This window comes from Thermobia domestica, chromosome 1 (genome assembly GCF_964235325.1).
Source record: "Thermobia domestica chromosome 1, izTheDome1.hap1.1, whole genome shotgun sequence".
NCBI classification, from domain to species: Eukaryota; Metazoa; Arthropoda; class Insecta; order Zygentoma; family Lepismatidae; genus Thermobia; species Thermobia domestica.
Window position 1 is genome coordinate 16,572,115 of NC_137454.1, and position 21,098 is coordinate 16,593,212.

Consider the following 21,098-nt stretch of genomic DNA (forward strand, 5'->3'; position numbering starts at 1 on the left):
TGGTATTAGACAAAGACGAAGCGTTTTGGAGAGTTTAACCCGGGACCCATGCACCATAGGTAAACGCTCTTCCACTGAGCCACCGACACCCCTGATGAAAGGTATCAAAATATGATCAGAAACGCCCGCCCCCCGAGCTAAGATCGAACGAGTAAAACAATGAAATGAAATCTTTAAGTTTTACGTTCCACAGTTATGCCGTCTACGCTAATGGAGACGGTGATGATGACAAATAAATGAAATGTTGGAATGAAGAAAGTGGGAGGAAACGGGTGAACCCAGAGGAAATCCACGTACACGGTGTTTGTCCACCACAAAGTTCACTTGGCGGGAACAGGATTTTGAACCTGGGACCTTCCACGTACACGGTGTTTATCCACCACAAAGTTCACTTGGTGGGAACAGGGCCTGTCTGTCTGTAGTATGTGCTCGGGGCCAGCAAACACTAAAGGCGCAAACAATGAAATGCAATCTTTGAGTTTTACGTCCCACGCTTATGCCAGCTAGGCTAACGGAGACGGTGATGATAAATGAAATGTTGGAACTGAGAAAGTGGGAGGAAATTCACGTACACGGTGTTTGTCCGCCACAAAGTTCGCTTGATTGGAACATGATTTTGAACCTGTGACCCCACGCATCAGAAGTGAACGTCTACCACTGAGCAACCGACTCATAGAACGAGAGAGAGAGGTCAAACCACATCACTCATGCAATAATTGTTTTGGCACTCCATGAATGTTTTAACAATGAACATTCGTTCCTATACGTATGAAATATAAATAAAAGTGTATATCTGTTTGTCTGTGTGTATGTGGTCTGCGATCAGAGAAGTGAGAATTCGACTTTTCGTATTTTTTAGGGAATGAGGACATCATAGTTAGTTAAGTGATAATTTTCGCAATCATTCAGATATATCCTCTTAAGAGAAAGAGAGATGAAATTTTTTAGTTTAACGTCCCACATATATGCTCCTTACGCTGTAAAACGGACGATATTAGTGTCAAATACATATTTTTCGTGGTCGCTGAAACTGAAAGAATAAGTATAAAATTCACGTACAGAACGTTTATACATTAGAAAACACACTTGAAGCAAACTGTGAACATACATTTGTTTCACTTTCATGGAATACAAAAAAAAAGTTACAAATCATTATAACTACTTAAAAGGTATGCTATTTTCTCCTTGAAATTTCTGCTTCTTCCGTATAACGAATTGAAATCTCTGTGTATATATACTGTTTATATTTATAGATGCAATTCTTTTTATTTTAGGTTGAATACAAATAAAGATACGTGTATATTCCTTTCCTTATCATTACTATCCTTATTATTCCTTTGTTAATTACTTATATATAGCCCTTTTTATTTATTCGTATATTATTTTAAAGCACTTTTATTTATATTTTATTTTAAATAATACTTATATACCCTCTATTTACTATCTTCATATACATATTGGAAAATATATATATTTTTTGCATTACGTATATACATCTGGGGGGTAAAAATGGAAAACAAGTGTACACAAGATTTATTAAAAGAGATTACCGCATTTATTAATGACAGAAGAAGAAGAAAAGATCGGAATATATCATCATGAAAGGAAGAAAGAAACACAAAAAGAAGACGTAGAAGAAATAAAAATAGAAGAGATGATCATCAATACCGAAGAAGAAGAAAGAAATACAGCTAATGAAATTCAAATTGCAGAAGAAAAAGAAGAATATGAAGGACTATTAGAAATATTGGAAAGTGCAGGTAATAGAATGATAATGGAAGAAGAAGACAAAGCATCCGACCGTATTAAACAAATTAAAAAATGGTTACAAGGAGCAAAAGAAGACGACGTCGAAGAAAGAACAAATGAAGAAGAAGCAGTTGCCAAATCTAACGTTCTCCCAAATAACAGGAGAGATTTACAACGAGGAAGAGAAGAAGACAAAAGAAGTTGAGTTCTACGAAGCTGAACTAGAAAAATGGATTAACAATTTATTTCCTAATCCTGAAAAAGAAAAAGAACAAGAAGTAATATATCCATCAATTATGAAAATATTAGCAGAGGATAATACAGAACATACAGAAATAGAAATCGATTTAGAAGAAATAGAAAAGAGAATGGATGAATTGCTATTCGTATTTGAAGCAGAACGAGAACGAAACACAAATTTACCAGTCGGATTTCTAAATAACAGGCGTAACTATGGAAACAATAGATTTCATATAATAGAGGAAGGTAGAAGACAATATAGAAGATACAATATGGCGGGTACAATGTTAAGAATCCGTTTAGCCCCCGTGCGTTAAGATGAAAATCCTTTTACTGCAATTGAAACAAGTCTACGAGCTCTAATAAATTATTTGCTACGTAATGTGGACCAGCATGATTACGTAGGAATAACAATCACAAATGAAAGAAAAGGACTTCGCCCTTTTTGTTTATTGTTCAGAGAAACAAGAAATCTCTCAGCAGAAGTTCTATGGACAAGTTATGAGAAAATAATGCAAAGCAATGCGGCTTTTCTTATAAATATAGATTGTATCGTGAATTTTCATCGTGTACGCATGCCGAGAGGTCAAGTCGTTTGAAGCAACATATTATGAATACTGAGGAATACGTAAAGGCAAAACGTGGTATTATCACAATTAAGAACAAAGGTACAAGATGTTTAGCGCATGCAATCGTCGTTCCCATAGGACTGAAAAAAACACAAGGGGAGAAATCAAACCGAATACAGAAGATATAAAAATCAATATAAATATATAATAGAAGAAGAAGCAGAAGACCTGTGTGAAGCAGCGGACGTGGATCTCAGTCATGGTGGTGGAATTCCTGGAATTCGTAAGGATTATAAAATCACAGTGTATAGGGGATTTTCATGAAGTGATGTCATGTTCGAAACACCACCAAGTGATAACGAGAGAACATCTTACTCTCTTAAATTTACTTTACATAGATAATCATTACAATGTCATTGAAAGCTCAACAGCTTGTTTTAGCTGTGTATATTATTGCAAAAGTTGTCATAAGAAATATATAACAAAGCATGAACATTTGAAACATTGTACAGCTGTATGCTATCGTTGTCATCAGAAGCCACCATGTGACTTTAAAGAAGCCCATATTACATGCAATGATTGTAATCGAGAATTTTATGGCCAGTCATGCTATGATTATCACAAGTCAGCTCCTTATCAAAATGAAAAGCCTTTGTTCCACTGTGAAATGTTGTGCCCAGTGTTTGAAAATTTATGTAGTGAAAGAAAAAGGATCTCACGTATGTGGAGAAACGTATTGTAATATTTGCTATACTAAGGTACCACCTAATCACGAATGTTACATGAAAGTGAATGAAAGAAGAAAATCAAAAAAAGACAATGAAAAATTATCATGGAGAAAAAAGCTATGATTGTATTTTATGATATTGAATGTGCACAAGATAAGAAAATAGAAGATGAGAGTGCAAACATATATGAGCATATACATAATGTCTTGGTTAGTCAGCATAAAAGTTACCGATGTTATGAAGACAACAACATAAAAAATGATTGTATCGTTTGTGGAAAACGAGAAAATATATTTGACGGAGAAAATGTAATAGAAGACTTTCTAAAACATCTCCAACAACGTCGTCCAAACATTAAATCAGTAACAGGTGTGGCCCATAATTCTAAGGGATATGATGCACATTTCATCATTAAGACCATGGTTGAGATGAAGAATTGGACTCCAGAAGTAATCATGAATGGGGCGAAAATTCTATCTCTTAAAGTAGTTTTCTTCCTATGCCCTTAAATGAATTAAGTGGTGCGTTTGGTCTTCAATCGTGCAAAGGATATTTCCCACACTTTTTTAATCGACGTGAGAAACAAACATATGAAGGCACACTTCCAGACATTAGATATTATGGCGCAGATACCATGAAAATAGACGAAAGACGCAAGTATCGCAATGGTATACTGAACATCGAAACGACATCTTTAAAATGAAAGAACTCATCAAATATTGTGTACAGGATGTTGAAGTTTTACGACAAGCATGTATTTCCTTTATGAATACATTTGAATCTGAAACAAATGTAAACCCCTTACTTGAATGCATTTCTTAAAGGAAAATACGATTGGTATCATACCAAAGAACGGGTATCAATGGAGAGATGTCCAATCAGTTGAAGCAGTACAATGAATAGCTTGGGAAGAAAAAAACAAATTACCAATGCTGCTCGTAGTAAGGAAAAACCATTGCATCGATGAAAGTAGGTGACGAATGGACAGATCCCAACACAGGAAGAATTCATGTATGGGAATATGAGGGATGTTGGGTACATCCTTGTATTTTTCTGTTACACTAACGACAGAGAAAAAACCCATCTATAACAATGCTACAGATACCATGGAATTTCGATATGAAGCAACAAAGAACAAAATTCAAAAATTAAGATTTTGGCTGTGAAGTGCACAAAATATGGGGCTGTGAATTTAAAAAACAATTGGCAGGAAATGAAGAGATGAAGAAGTATGTTAGTAATTATCCATACACAAAGAAAACACTACCAAAACCTCGTGACGCTTTTTATGGAGGAGGCGTGAATGCCATAGGTTTGTATCATAAAGCACGAGAATCTGAAGGAGAAACAATCGAATACAAGGATGTTATTTCGTTATACCCAAATATATTTCTAAGAAATTTTCAATTCGCCATCCTACTATCTATCTGCCTAGAGATTCAAATATTCCCACCATTGAAGAAGTAGAAGGATTAGTTAAACTAAGTATTCTACCTCCAAAAAATCTCTTACATCCAGTACTCCCGTACAAATCAAATGATAGGTTGATGTTTCTACTTTGTCGTACATGTTGTGATGAATTAAATCAGTCATCTTGTAATCACAGCGATGAAGACCAAGTTCTACATGGTACATGGGTAGCAGATGAAGTAAGAAAAGCATTAGAAAAAAGATACAAAATAATAGATATTCATGAAATCTGGGCATATGATGATGTTCAATATGATGAAGAAACAAAAAGTGGCGGCTTAGTTGCAGAGTACATAAACACCTTCCTGAAAGCAAAAACGGAAGTTAGTGGATGGTCATCATGGTGTGAGACAGAAGAGTTAAAGGAGAAGTACATTCAGCATTTTTATGAAAAGGAAGGAATACGTCTAGATGAAAATAAATTCAACATAATAAAGCACTTAGAAGTTTAGCTAAATTAATGCTAAATTCGTTTTAGGGAAAATTTGGAAAACGTGAGAACATGGGTCATGTAAGCATTATTAATGACCCCAAGGAATTATATGAGAAATTAACATCTCATCATATAGACGTTCATCAAATATTTCCAGTAAACGATGATATGATATAGGTATACTGGCAATACACAGATGAAGTTCGTGTCTCACTACGAACAGTAAACGTCGTCATAGCTGCACACATAACTGCACAAGCAAGATTAGAAATTTACAAGTATTTAGATCAACTACAAGAAAGAGTATTGTATTTTGATACTGATTCAGTCATTTATACGCAAAAACCTGGTGAAGGTACAATTCCAACTGGTCACTTTTTAGGCGATTTAACAAATGAAGTACTCGAGTATGGTAAAGAGGCCTATATTTCAGAATACGTCTCGGCTAGATCCAAGAGCTATGGGTTACGTATTTTTGATCCCAGTACGAAGAAGTTTCAAGTATGCAAGATACGGGGCTTTTCATTAAACTATGAATCTTCAAAACACCTAAATTTTGATGTAATGAAGAAATTGATAGTAGATAACGAAGAGGAGGCAGAAGCAGAAGAATCACGTCCCACTGAAGTCGAAATTACAAATGAGAAAAAAATTTGCCGCAGGGAAGACCCTACTATCGTCAGCATGCTCGAAACAAAAGTTTATAAGATAAATTATATAAAACGACGTAGAATACCAAATTCATATGATACTCTTCCATATGGCTACACTACTTCCAATGAAAGAAGAATGTAATACAGCCTTTTATAAATATACGTATGAAGAAAGAATGATCATACTCTTTAATATGGATACGACGTGGAAACATCCCTTTTCATGTATTGTTGCCGGACCAAGTGGATGTGGAAAAACTTCCTTTGTAATACGATTCCTGTCCAATTTATCACGTATGGTTAATACATCGTTTCGTCATATTTATTGGTACTATGCAGAGTGGCAAAATGCATACAGAGAAATTTCGACAAAAGTACAATTTATTGAAGGACTACCTCGAACAAAACTTTTTACCTGAAACTGGCCCCATATTATTATTAATGATCAAATGTGTGAAGTGAACCGCAATATAGTTGATTTCTTTACAAAGGGTTTTCATCATAGAAATCTTAGTGACCTCTTTGTTACACAAAACATATTTTATCAAGGAAAAGGTAGCAGAGATATGAGTTTGAATTGTTCTTATCTCGTATGATTTAAAAATCCAAGAGATAAATCACAAATTAAACATTTGAGTTATCAACTAACTCCTGAGAACCCAAAATTTTTTCACGAAAGTTTCAACGACGCAACAAAGTTACCATATGGATATTTATTTATTGATTTAAAACAGGATACGCCAGATGAACTTCGTTTTCAATCAAATATCTTTCCTGATGATACGTTTATGTTCCAACGAAATAGAAGATGATGTGTTTATAATAAAAGTTTGAAACTGTGTTTCTTCATTCTGGCAATATGTCTCCAAGAGTAAAACACGGAGATCTTCTTCGTACGCTGAGCAAAGCAAATCCTAAATTACGTAAACGTATAGTAACCAATGCAGACTCTTCAGTGATTCGTAGTATTTGCGAATGTTGTTATAATGTATTAAAAGGGAATGTACCTCTTACAAAGACACACAAAGCAAGACTAAAGCAATACAAGAGGATGCTTCGATATTTTGTGAAGAAAGAAAACTCCATCCAGAAGAAGAAGCATCTATTAGTGCAGCAGCAGGGTGGATTCCTCCCGGATTATTAGCTCCTATTTTAACTGGTGATTTATCAGGTTTACTTTTCCGTTAGTGCAATGGAACACGCAAAGATGATTATTTTAGTTCCACCTGAAGTTCTTAATCGTATACAAACACCGACATCATCATCATCAACCCTGGAGAAACGTGAATCTAATTTGGATCAAGAAATGCAATATATTTTGCAGTTATAATCGCTTAGTGATGAAGAAAAATGGAATCAATATAATAATATTCTTCAAAAATACTTACGTTTAATACGGAAAGAAGAACCTGTGACACTTTCGATTACGTCAACTAAATCAGAGAAGCCTAAGGTAGAAAAAGAAATACTATTATCTATACCCAAAATGTTTCGTAAAAGAGCTGAACTACTACTACATAGAGTGAAACATGATCACAATATCACGTGGGATATTAAAGGAACTGTTTACATCAGAGGTGATAAACTAGAAGGATCTCACATTCTAGATTTAATTTCTGATGTGTCGCGATCCCGAAAACACAAATCCAGCGGCATGGGAGAAATTTTGTAATTATTTATCTTCTAATAACACACCTCAAGAACTTATTGGAAATCCAAAACGTTTGTCATATATTTTACAACGAACTGAAGCATCATCGTCAAGGTAAAAATACCTCTGAAATCGTTTCCAGAAGACTGCGAAGAAGAAAAGGAACATGTAGTATCTCATATAAAGAAAAGTAAAAGTCCAGTATGGTCAAGATGGAAACCATAAACAAACAGTTAAGCAAGATTTCCTACATCCCTTCACGTCCTTCATCGTTTCCAACTGTTAAAAAGTTGTGGATAGCTATAAAGAAGAAAATTCCTATACATTCTATAAGAAAATGGTTACTGCAACAAACAACATATACGTTACACAAACCTGTACGTCGTCGTTTTAAAAGAGATTTCTATGTAGTGAAAAACATTGATGATGAGTGGGAAAGTAATATTATTGATCTTCAATTTCTTCATAAATTTAATGATGGATATCGTTTTATTCTTACAGTGATAGATTTGTTCATTCGATATGCCTGCGCTCTGCCATTAACATCTAAAAGTACAAATGATGTTTTAAGAGCATTGAAAATTGTGTTCAAAGATAGAAAACCAATTACATTCCGAACATAAAAGAAGTGAGTGTAATAATAAAATAATACAGAAGTACTTAAAGGACAAAAAAGTAAAACATATTACAACTAAAAATCCTGATATAAAAGCTAGTATTGTAGAACATTTTAACAGAACTCTAAAAGAAAAATGTCCAAGCATTTTACAAAGTATCAAACGTATAATTATTTAAATGTATTACCTCTTGTGAAATCATACAATGAAGGATATCATTCAAGCATAAATATGTCACCTGCAAATGTTTCTCAAAATAACCTATTACAAGTATGGCATAATCAGTATGATAATAAAATAAAGAAGAAGAATATTCCAAATTTCTCAAAACATCTTAGGATTGGTGATACAGTACGAATTAGTAAAACTAAACGTACATTTGATAAAGGATACATGCAAAACTGGACTTGGGAAATATTTAAAGTGAAGAAGATAATACCAAGTGTTCCACCTGTTTATGAAATTGAAGATTTAAACAAGGAACCACTGGATGGATTATTTTATAAAGAGGACTTACAACCTGTGGCGTTATCAAAGACGTTTTACATAGATAAAACCATACGTACAAGAAGAAAAGGCAGCAGAAAAGAATATATTGTTCATTGGAAAGGATATCCTTCTTCTTTCGATTCCTGGATACCTGCATCATCCGTAAAGAAGATTGAGAAGAACAATGAAGCCTGACGGAGATTTTTACGTTACGCTTCCCAGTAATAGTTCTATGGAATATTTTCTTGACAACACCTTAACATTATACACTACTAAACTTTATCAAAGAATGGAATTCCATGAAAAGTGGGAAGTGGCTATTGTTGAAATTCATTATCCTCATTCAATATTAAATATTAATAAAGAAAATAAAATTTTTTACAAACCTGCAAAAGTGAAGAATGGAAATTTGTAACTATTCCTGTACGTTATTACACTGACATATCAGAATTGATAAAGATAATTAATATATACAACAGATTCACAAATTTACATATTTCCTACACTCGTGAGAGTAATACCTGTTTTATACGACGTCTTCATAAAGACATAGCTGTAGACGTTGCATTATCACCAAGTGTTAGTGCAGTGTTGGGATTTGATCCAAACGTTGATTAAAAGGATATGCAAAAAGGCCAAAGCATTCCAAATTAACGTTTAGGACTTCCATCTACAATGTATGTGTATTATGATATAATTCAATCCGTATTTGTTGGAGATACAGTAGCACCATTATTACGTATCATAAATATGAATCCTGTTAATCATACATTTGGAAGTAGTGTTATAGAAATTTTTAATCCTCCACATTATGTGCTTATAGAGAAGATGCATTTTGAACACATCAAAATAGATATGAGAGTTAGTACAGGCTCTCCACTGGCACTCACTTTTGGAACTGTATGCGTTAAAATACATTTTCGACCAGTGCGTCAACATCAACAAATATGAATAATCCATATTTACAATATTATCAAAAACAAGCTCTTTCCGGAATTGGAAACGTTTATGTTGGATCCCCTTATCAAGTTGGACATGGTATTGGAAGTTTCCTTGGAGGATTATTTCGTTCTGTCATGCCATTAGTAAAGCAAGGAGCTAAAACAGTAGGAAAGGAATTATTAAAATCTGGAGCAAACGTTATTACTGATGACATCGTCGATAAACAACCTATTAACGAATACTTTCATCAACGAATGGTGGAAGCGAGATTCGTCTTGCAAGACAAAGCAACGAATAAACTGAAATTTATGCTAGGATCTGGATATCAACGAAGGAAAAGAAGAATTACACATCATTGCATCTTTAACCCTTCATCATTACGCATCAAGCGCAAGAAGAAGGGCAAGAGGAAATGTACGCAGAAAACAAAAAAAATCAGCCGTATAAGAAGAGGAAAGTATCACACGATATCTTTGATTAAATCATCACCATCATGGCTTTCTTACATCATCAATCCTGCGAGTGTGTAAAAAGTGAACTATATATTTTTTCTACAAAACCAACGCAAATCAGTATATTGGTAATCATGTTGTTACATACAAACCAATCAGTTCACTAGCTGATAATACTCCTATAGAATTTGTCATCCCAGGAACAAGTGATGAATACATAGATCTACCACATAATCTTCTTTACATTGAAGCTCAAATCGTTAAGCCTGAGGGATCAGCATTTGGTTAAAGTGATAAGGCTGTGGCTCCTATTAATGACTTTTCAAATTCTATGTTCCGTGAAGTGGAAGTGTATTTAATTAACAGATTTCATTTCCATCTCATAATCATCCATATCGATCATACAACGAAAAACTGTTAAATTATGATGATTCTGCTAAATATACTGATCTTCAATGTGCATTCTGGTTTCAAGATACTGCTGGACATATGGATGGAACATCTAGTGGTATTAGAGGATTTCAACAACGTTATGAATTAACAAAATAAAGTCCAAAATTCGACATGCTTGGACACCTTCATTGTGATATTGTTAATCGGGATAAATCTTTAATCCAAGAAGTAGAATTACACCTCAAGTTAATTCCTGCAAAGCTAAACTTTTTTCTCTACGCTAGTGATTCATCTATTGAGGTTAAAGTGAAAATTTTAGACGCTGCTTTACATATTAAAAAGATTAATGTTAGTCCTATAATAAAACTAGCACATAACAAGCTTCTACAATCAACAATAGCCAAATATCCTCTCACAAGAGTGCAAATGAAGTCATTCGTCATTCCAAAGGATCTTCAATCAAAAACAATCGATAATGTATTTATCGGGGTATTACCAATTCGAGTGATTGTAACGTTTACTCAAGTTGATGCCTATACAGGAACAATAACTTCAAATCCATTTCATTTCAATCATTTTGACATCAATTTTTTCTCTTTATACATTGATGGAAAACCTGTACCTTCAAAACCTTTACAACCAAATTTCGAAACCAACCTCTATGTTTCTTCATATCATACCTTATTCTGTGGATCAGGTATTCACTTTTCCAATCATGGCAACAATATTCCTCCCTTGCCTTTCCTTAAGGATACACTATCTTTGTTTTCGACATTACGCAAGATGGAGAAGCCAGCGCTGTTCAGCATTGCAATCTTATCAAACATGGATGTTTTCGTCCCGAAGTTCATTTTAAGAATCCTCTACCAGCACCTGTCTCATGCATCACACATGGCGAGTTCCAATCTCTGTTAGAAGTGAATCATCAGAGGAACATCATGGGTTTTTTAGGTATGTTATTTAAATACCGTATCATATATGTACATGTCTGCATTTTTATACATGATGTCCTTTACACTAGATTTATTGAATGCTTTGCAAACAAATTCTTTATTTCACAATCATTTCGTTGGCATATATGCAGCCAATCAATTACCAACACATGTTCCACTACCTGCAGCTATCATCATAAATACAGATCCCTCCAACAAATTTGGCACACACTGGATTTCCGTATATATTCATACTGATGGACGTGCCCACTCCTTCGACACATTTGGATTTCCTCCATATGTAATGCAACATATTCAATTTCTACGTAGAAATTCCATTTCTTATACATTTAATAATAAACAAATTCGAAGTGTGAAATCGTCCCTATGTGGACATTATTCATACCTTTTTCTTTGCTTCAAAGCTAAAGGTAAGTCCTTAAATAAATTTCATTACACTTTCTCATCAACTCCAGAAAAAAAATTATCGCCGCTTGCTGATTTACTTTTACATGTAATCGTTTCTCTTGGATACATATCATCATGTCTTCATTATTATTCTTCTTCTTTGTTTGTTTTGAATATTTTTTATTATAGATAAAATTCTAGCTATAATTATTGCAATTAGTCATTTCTTCTTTTTCCTCTTTATTATAATCTGTTTATACATATATTACCATTTGTTGTTTTTTATTTGTTCATGTATATATATAAAATAAATTTTAAGTTATGTTTTTCATTTTTTTCATTTCAGAGAATAAAAGATCGTGAACGTGTGTATGGATAGCATAATTGTACATAATATCGTTTATCTACGTTTCATCATTAACAGCAGTAGTATCATCTGTGACGTTCTCATTAATTAAACATTGAATTGTGTATGTGTAAAAACAATAGTGTACGTGTGTATGGAGAGCATCAGTGAACAGTATATGGCAACTGTGAAGTTATCTTCAACTGGACAATGAAAACAATCTAACGTACTGTCTTTAAAAATGTACTATACTGTAAAGGTTGTGGGGGGAGAAAAAATGAAAGGAATCTCCACCTACGCACAAGTCGTCGGAAGAGTGAAAGTGGGGAATTCAGCTCTAAATGCGGGTACTGGGTTCGGACGGCTGTCCTTTGAAGTATAAGATCATTGGGGATACAAAAGAAATCTACGAGGAATTTCTATAAAAAGAAGAGAGACAAGGTTTGGGATAGGAATATTGGGTAAGGAAAGGAGTACCTTCATTATGACGTCCGGGCGTGCGTTAGATTCTCCTTGGTGTCCTGGTCTCCGGCGTTTCGCTCTCTCCTTCTAGATCAGGTTCTGTCTACTGGCAAGGTGCAACGATCATCCACTGGATCGCAGTAGGAGTCCAAAGCAACTTCTATTCCAACTCGAGTCCACAATCCAACTCCAATCTGAATCCAACTACGATTCCAACTGCGACTCCTCGAGGCGGAAGTAACGTGGCCTATTTAAGGAAAGCCCCCGGGCTCGGCGACTATTCTCGATGACCTCAGAAGCGAGTCCCAGACGTCACGAAAGGTGTGGTTTGGGTGTTGAGAGGAGTCAGGATGATGTCTCTCGTAACTTTATTACAAAACAGTGAAGACAATTACATAAAACACATTACATCCACAAAATGCTGATACAGAAAACATCAATCAGTAGGTGATACAGATCAGTAGTGATACAGAAAATCATCAATCAAGTTCGTAACACACTTATTTGTCATTTGTAATTATAATCATATAATAAAAGGTCTCTGTCCTTTTTCAGAAACACATCGAAACACAATAGGTTATTGGCTCTTCAGAGCGCAAGTTCGTAACACACTTATTTCTCGTATGTAATTATAATCGTATAAAAAAGGTCTCTGTCCTCTTTCAGAAACACAAACAAAAATAATCAAGAACACACAGTTCACATCATTGTCCGCTGAAAAAGGACATACGCACAAAATCAATAAATCAACAATAACAGTCTTCGATGTGAACCCCGACACATACACACTGATTCCTTTACACTTCCCAGTCTGGAACTGAAGATATATAAAAAACAAGTTTATTTTATATCATCGTTCATTAAAAATAATTCACCACTAAATTGATAACCATATGTATATATACTTATCACCGAATAAAAGAAATAAACGAAAATGACACAGAAAAAAGAATGTTAATAATTCAATAGTTCAGGTTAGAAGTACCAATCTTCTCCATTTTTCTTCTCCATCTTTTATTTTTCTGTATTTTTTTATCTTCACTCCACGTAAAGAAGAACGCTCTTTAAAGCACAAGTACATGTAAACGAAAAAAAACACGTAGATTTGTTTGTAACCACAAGAGATGTTTAGAAAAATTCGCTGACTAAATGCCCTTGAAAATATATCGGTCAGTAAGTATTTGACGATAGTACTTCCAACAATGCAAGTGCCCTTGCAGGCCGTAGATCCAAAAGTTTCCACTAGAGCGGCGCTGAAGTCTGAGTAAGTGCAAGCATCTATCCGTCAAGATGAGGAAAACTGTGGTGCGTCAAATAAAGGTTGTTTATTTCATGAGAATGGTGATCGTGAACGAATGTGGCTGCAAGCAGATGAAAAAAGGGCAATAAAGGTATAACTAATAGTAAAGGGGGTATAAAATAGCAAAAAAAAGTGGTCTAATGATTGCCACTCAGAGCAGGTGAGGATAAAGAAAGATGAAAGTGAAGGTGGCGGAAAGGTACATTTGACTAGTGAAATTAAGTAGGATAAAACGTTAAGATTCGTATAGTAAATGGTATTATGTGACTCTTTACGAGTCGAGGGGAAAAATGAAGTTTTTAATTGCAGCTCGAAAATGATATGTACCAGGCACGGAGATCAGTCTCTGAAGAAAATTCAATATGGCATCGGGGAACGGTATCCTCATAACGGTTTATCCGGAGCTTCTATCAACACAAAAAGCACTGCATCTTGAAGAGGAAAAGTTGGTGGAAATTAGAACAGTGGTCCAAAATCAGATCATAGTTACTCGATGTAGCATTCCTGGAGGGGGTGGCCTCTTGAAGGTCTACGATGTGTGATAACCTCTTCTTCACTCACTGGTTAATGAAGGCATGGGAGCGGGAAAGAAACGGGTTTTAGATATACATTAAAGTAAGGTAAAATAGACTGGGAAGAACTGAGAATGAGTAGAGTGACAATGTGGTAGGAAAGAAGAAAAAAGGATTTCAGAAATATAGTTGCGGAAAGAAATTGAAAGGGTACATGTAGGTGGAACGTAAGTGCAAGGCTAATCTCAGTACGGTAGAAAAACAAAAAGTACAGGTTAACTGGGGAAGAGAAGTAGAGGGAAACCAAGACAAAACAAACAAAAAGAATTAAGCATTAATATGACTTGCAATTGGTGCCCAACCATAAAATAATACTAAACCATACAGAATCATAACACAAGGCAGGCAACCTTTGGAGGGTGGGGTGGGACCAAAATTACCGTCGTTTCAATTGTGTAAATATCATCATCAACATCAATAAATACTTTGTATTCTTCTTTTTTCTCTTTGAAAACGAATGTTTTATTTCTTATTTTTTCCATTTCCTAATAAATATGTTTTATGATCAATTATGTCATTAAATACATATATCATAAGACGTATTTTTAACTCATTGAATTAAAGAATTTCATACTGTTTGTTTAAAAAAGAATCTAAAACTGATTTTTAATTCAATGATGTAATCACATATAATAATAATAATAATAATAATAATAATAATAATAATAATAATAATAATAATAATAACTTTATTTTAAGTGCTATGAACAGCTCATAAGCAAAAATACAGCACTATGTTAAAATCATTATATAATCATTTTAAACAGACCAGAAATTATATAACATAAAATTACTATTAGAGCAGGATAAAGCCTTTGTCAGAAGAGTAATATATTAAAATTATAAGGTTCAAACTGATATATAAAACAAAAAATAAAAGAAAGCTGTCAGTCTCAAAATATACGATTAAAAGAACTATGCAAATTAAAGTTTCATTTAACTACCATTTAAAATAATGAAACGACCTTACTTAAAATTTGACCTTGACATGCAGAAATCTCTGTCACTTATTGTCATATTTTAACGTAAAAGACTGGTTCTTTGAGTAAAAGATTATAACATAAAAATACACTGAATATACACAATAACAATAAAATAAAGATAAGCAGCTAGAACCCTTGTCATATAGAACCCTTGTCATAAAGTTAAAACAGTTTAATTTTGTAAGAAATGCTCTGATATTTCTCCTAACATTTGTTCATTTTAAATTGTAGGACATTGTCATCCTTTTTAGTATTTCACGTTTTAAGTTTAATGCAACCAATGTCGATTAATTCCTAACACTATAAGTCGGCACTCTTATTCCTATATTTTCTAAGCAATATTCGCTACTATATTTATTTTCCAACACCATTTGAATAAATAATTTATCAATAACTTTCATCCTTTCCGATAGTTCTTGAAGCCCCCAAAATGTTAACCAATATCCATATTCATGTGCATAGTAATCTTTTTTCATTTTATAACACAGTAGCCTTACGAAACATTTCTGTACAGCTTCGATTTTGTTAACAAGTGTGTTGGATAGACTATTCCAGACAACTGAACCAAATTCCAATTTAGATCTAACAAGTGTCTTATACAAGTATACACACGAACCACCATTTATAAAATCAGGCCATTGATAAAATATAAAACCTATTTTTCTCCTTGCTGATTGCACAACGTCATTTATGTGATTAGCAAATTTTAATTGTCTGTCATACAAAATACCGAGATCTTTAATTTGCTGAACTTTGTCTATTGTTACTCCATTGATTTTATACTTGCTAACAAAATATTGAGTTTTGTTAGTGAATGTCATATGTTTAGTTTTCTCAGAGTTGATCATTAATAAATTATTTTCACACCAATGATTTACTGTATCTAAATCTTTCTGCAGCAGATAATTATCATACTCGTTATTAACTACTCTAAAAAGCTTTATGTCATCTGCGTATAAAAGTATTTTTGAGTATTCGACTTTTGCTGGTAAATCATTGATAAATATAGAAAAAAGAAGTGGCCCCAGGGGAGATCCCTGAGGTATCCCCTTCCCTATTTGACCTTGACTAGATTTTACATTCCCTATCTTTACTTTAAAAGTTCTATTTGATAAGTAACTTTCAAACCAATTAATATATAACAATGATAGGCCAATGTTTGATAACTTACTTAGAAGTAATTTGTGATCAATGGAATCAAAAGCCTTTGACATATCGATATATATAACATCTACCTGTAGATTACTTTTTAGTGCAAAGTATGTATAATCAGTAAAATGGATAAGATTTGTTGCAATTGATCTACCTTTATAGAAACCATGTTGCATTCACTTAATATATTCTTTACATTAAAATATAAATGTTTGTGCACAATTATTTCAAAAATCTTAGAGAAAACACTTACTAAACTTATAGGCCTATAATTTTTAACGTCGTTTTGATCACCATGTTTGTATATTGGCACTAGGTATGACTGCTTCCATTTTGAAGGAAATATTCCGGTTTTTAACGATGCGTTATATATGTTTACTAAATTTGACGCTACTTCATTGCTACAGCCTTTAATTACATAATATGGAACGTTATCAGGTCCAGGTGTAGTACTTCCTTTAATTTTACTAATTGTTTCAATTACATCTTTTTGCGTAATGGATGGAATACAAATCGACATATAATTATCATTATTTTCTGTCAGTTTCGTAACCTTACATCTTTTACTTTGGTTGGAGTCAAAATTAAAAGAATTATAAAATACGACTTTAAAACATTCTGCTATGTCAGTAATTTCTAACAATGATGTATCATTATACTTCATCTGTTTTGGTATTTGCTTATTGTGTGATTTTTTGAAAGATCTCCAGAAGTACACACTGTCTTTACAAATACTGTTCTCCAATGATAAGAAGTAAACCTTTTTAGCCTCTAGATATTTCTTTCTGACCACCTTTCTTAAGTCGGAGTACCTCTGATACAAAATTTTATTATTTGATTGTCTAGCCTTTACAAAATATTTTGTTTTCTTATTTATCAATGATTTAAGATCTCTAGTCATCCACGGGTCCCTATATTTTGTATTATTATTATACAGCTTCTTCGGTACGTAAGAATCAAAAACTTCATATATATTGTCATACAAGGTTTCAGACATTTTATCGACATTGTTGGTAGGATCATTAATTTCTTTTATATTCTTTATTCCGTAATAAACCTGTAAGAAATCCGCTTTCTTAAAGTCATAATTGCTGGTTTGTTTTGTATTCTTTTGAAAGTTATTATTTCTTATAATATTCCATGAGTACACAAATGGTGGGTGAAAACGATCAATTTTATGTAATTGGTTCAACATTAAAATTTATTGCACTATTTTCTATATTCGTAAGTAACAGGTCCAATACTTTATCCTTATTCATGACATCGTATGACTTATTTAGCTGATTCAATTGAAGAAGGTTGCTTATCTAAATAATAATAATAATGAATTCAAACACTTAATCAGTTATTCTTTCGTAAATTAAACCAAGTATGTGAATTTAATTTTTATTATGATAAGACTTTTTCTAAAAATTTGATATTAATTATTTTAGTTCCTTTTTTTAAAAAAAAAAATAAAGTCCTATCATACTTAAGACAGAGTTGTATAATAATAATTTCAAATACTATCTTTTATTTTAACATTCATTTCAAGAGTTTGAATTCATTATTATACATATCACTTATAGTATACGAGGAAAAATATGTTAGGATTTTTTTCTTATCACAAAAAATTAGTACACTAATTAAAAATCCTATCTTAATGAGTTGTATGAAACGAACACAAAACACACACACAAATAAAACATTTCATTTTCACTATATATTTTTATTACATTTGTTATTACGTTGTTTAGTATACATGAAAAAACAAAGCAATTCTCTTCTTCTTTATGAAGAGACGTTCACTTCATTGATACCCTCCGAAGGTTGAGTATCGCTTTTCCCCCACCATGGCTGTGTCTGTACACTATCAAATAAATCAGCCATAGTTGAATCTATGAGTTTTTGTTTGCAAAATACTTTCATTTCCAATTTTAATCTTTCACCATCAATGTTCACATCACTGTTCTTATCAAGAGAGACACTTAAAAAACTGATGTTCATAGCATTATTAATACCCTGTTCATCTACATAGGTATGGATTCCGGCAAGTCCTCTGCATGTAAGACACTGCGACTGTACATGATTGCGAATAGTATCTGTACACAAGTCTAAATATTCGCGTAGCACAATACTGCACTTTACTGTTTTTCACAGCATGTTCAATACACGGTAATACTTCCAAGAAATAAAGCCAATCACTTGAAGTTAAGTACACACTGTTTCGAGGAGCATGAAGTGTTCCTTTCTTCTCTAACATCACTAATATTTCACCCATTAGTTTTCGCACCACTAGTTCGTTTTTGCGGCCAAGAGATTTTATAAATGTAATTTCCACTTGAGAATTCAAATACTCCGTAACAAACGGGGTCAAATGTAAAAGTTTCTCCCACTCTGCCAAATTTAACATCACTCCAAACACAAGTCCTTTACCAACACGAATTGCTGGCTCAAATGAATTACTATCCAGTCCAATACAAATTAATTTGATTTTCATTGAATTAAGTCCATATTCCAAAGTTAACAAGTACTCTTTCTTGGTATCCATAGTTGATGCACAAGCACTCAAAGATATGTTACTCCAGTAGCTGGTCAAAACAGAATAACGACACTATGCATACAGATGACTGCGAATGCATGAAGAGGAGGGGCCGAAGAGGAAAAATTCATGTTTCATCTTGTTTGTACATGCCACCATACACTTACGGTGAATATACCAGTTCAATAAATTCAAGATCGTGCATGTTACGCCCAGTTATATTAATCTTCATTCCTTTATATATTAAACAGACATTTCCACATTGTAAATACGTTAATAATGCATCATTATCTGCTTCCAATTTTTCAGTACAACGTCCTGGTAAAATCACTTTTTCGCCTCCTTCAAATGTCACACACGCCTTCCAACCATATACCGCTGTAATTATCTCACAGTTTACAATCCGAAATGGTACTCCAATCTCCAAATCTCGCATTTTTGTAAAGGTTACCATTGATGGCCTATTAAGCTTATCTAATAAACTCATTGACGATGACATCTTTAAATTTGACGATTCTTTCTTTGCAAAAGCTGCTAACAGAATGATCTACACAAGCACATACGTTCCGCTTACGCTCTTCGCAGGAGGGGTGGGGGTTTGGGGATTCAAGTAACTAGCCAATACACGACAAGAACACGAGAAAGGCATGTTTCAACTTGTTTCTACATCTGGTAGGCGTCCAAGAGTATACTTCCTTATTCTAGCATATCAACATACTGGTTTAGACCGGTTTAGGGCCCCCTGATAATGGTTTTAGGGTCAAAATTTTCCCACGATTCCCAAGTGAATTATTCACTACTTGTGTGGCACCAAAGTTTACTAGTTTGTAAAACTCTAAAGCTTAACATCACTGATGCCACGTTGTAGGAGAAATTTGCTTTGGATGTATAATAATTTATGTGAGTGAGAATTCTTGGTGTAAACATGAGTGTAAATGTAGTTGTTGGAACAGACCTATCACGCTACAGTTTTATTTTTTAAGGTACGAGATCTCAACATTATCTGCAATCGAGAAGGAAGCTAAAATTATCTCTCGATTTTAATTGGAAGATATAATTTCAACTTTAAATATTCACAAAGAAGATTATGTTGAGAAAAGGTTGGTTTTCCTTCCTGTGTAACCCTCAATGAAGCTGCGCAACATAACGTTGTAAGAGGTCTATGCTATCGAATTATGTAACACAGGATTGGTTGTTAACACGCATGAAATAAAGGCTGATGAATTCAAAAACAAAATTTTGTGTCAGGTGAACTTAAACCAAGTTTACGTTGCTGTAATTGATCTTTACAATAGGAAGAAATCATATGAGGATGCACAAGTAATGAAGTCGAAATCTCTAAGATAAGAGGGTCACATCGCTTGCGGCAGTAATATGCATGATGAATCGTAAAATTCTTATCAAAGAAAAACATCTATAGATAGGTAGGTCTGAGACAATAACAAGATATGATGCAACAGGGCCCTATGAAAGTGGGTCCTCGGAAACCAGGGTGGCTTGGTTTGAATAAAGATGATATACGGCAGAGAAGGTTTATTTCTGAGGGTATCAATCTTCGCATTCGGTGAATCACAGGCTGACTGAGTTTCGTATATTACCGAATGTATACGAAAGTATAGCGGTTAAAACACAATTCGTTATCTTCAGTTTTTAACATTTGCTGCTAAAATTACACAATAAAAATCACTATCAAAACTTCAAGTGAAGGTCAGGTCTGTTGCAAATATTGATCTCTTTTCGTCCTTTATTCATACTTTCGCGAATGTAAGCACAATAAGCCCATTACCTGCTTGTAACCAGCGAAGCATACACCTAATCACGAAGATGCGACTTTTGCGACTGTATGCTCAGAAAACAACTGCTTAATTTCAACTTCTGAATTTCACATATTGATTTAAAAAAGCTGGAAGTATGCTTACGCGTAATTTCCCCCAATTCAGGATCTGTCCAAGTTCTCAATCGTACTTGCTACTGAAATCAAATGTTGACCAGTTTCAGGATTTTAAAACGTAGAAAGATTTTAACTTGTAATCTAA

At 33.6% G+C, this 21,098-nt stretch overlaps 1 protein-coding gene across 2 annotated transcripts in view; it reads left to right on the plus strand.

Moving 5' to 3' along the window:
• LOC145683576 (uncharacterized) overlaps positions 1-21,098 on the plus strand; it is a 59,146-nt gene that overhangs the window by 33,710 nt on the left and 4,338 nt on the right. Inside the window, exons 1-2 of one of the 2 annotated variants that reach the window (XM_081754929.1) lie at positions 5,822-11,337; positions 12,073-12,855. The exons of the other annotated variant lie outside the window; for it this stretch is intronic. Coding sequence (XP_081611055.1) covers positions 12,821-12,855 — 35 coding nt within the window. The 5' untranslated portion in view covers positions 5,822-11,337; positions 12,073-12,820. Of the gene's footprint in view, positions 1-5,821; positions 11,338-12,072; positions 12,856-21,098 lie in introns of those variants that run through there. 2 annotated transcript variants of the gene reach the window in all.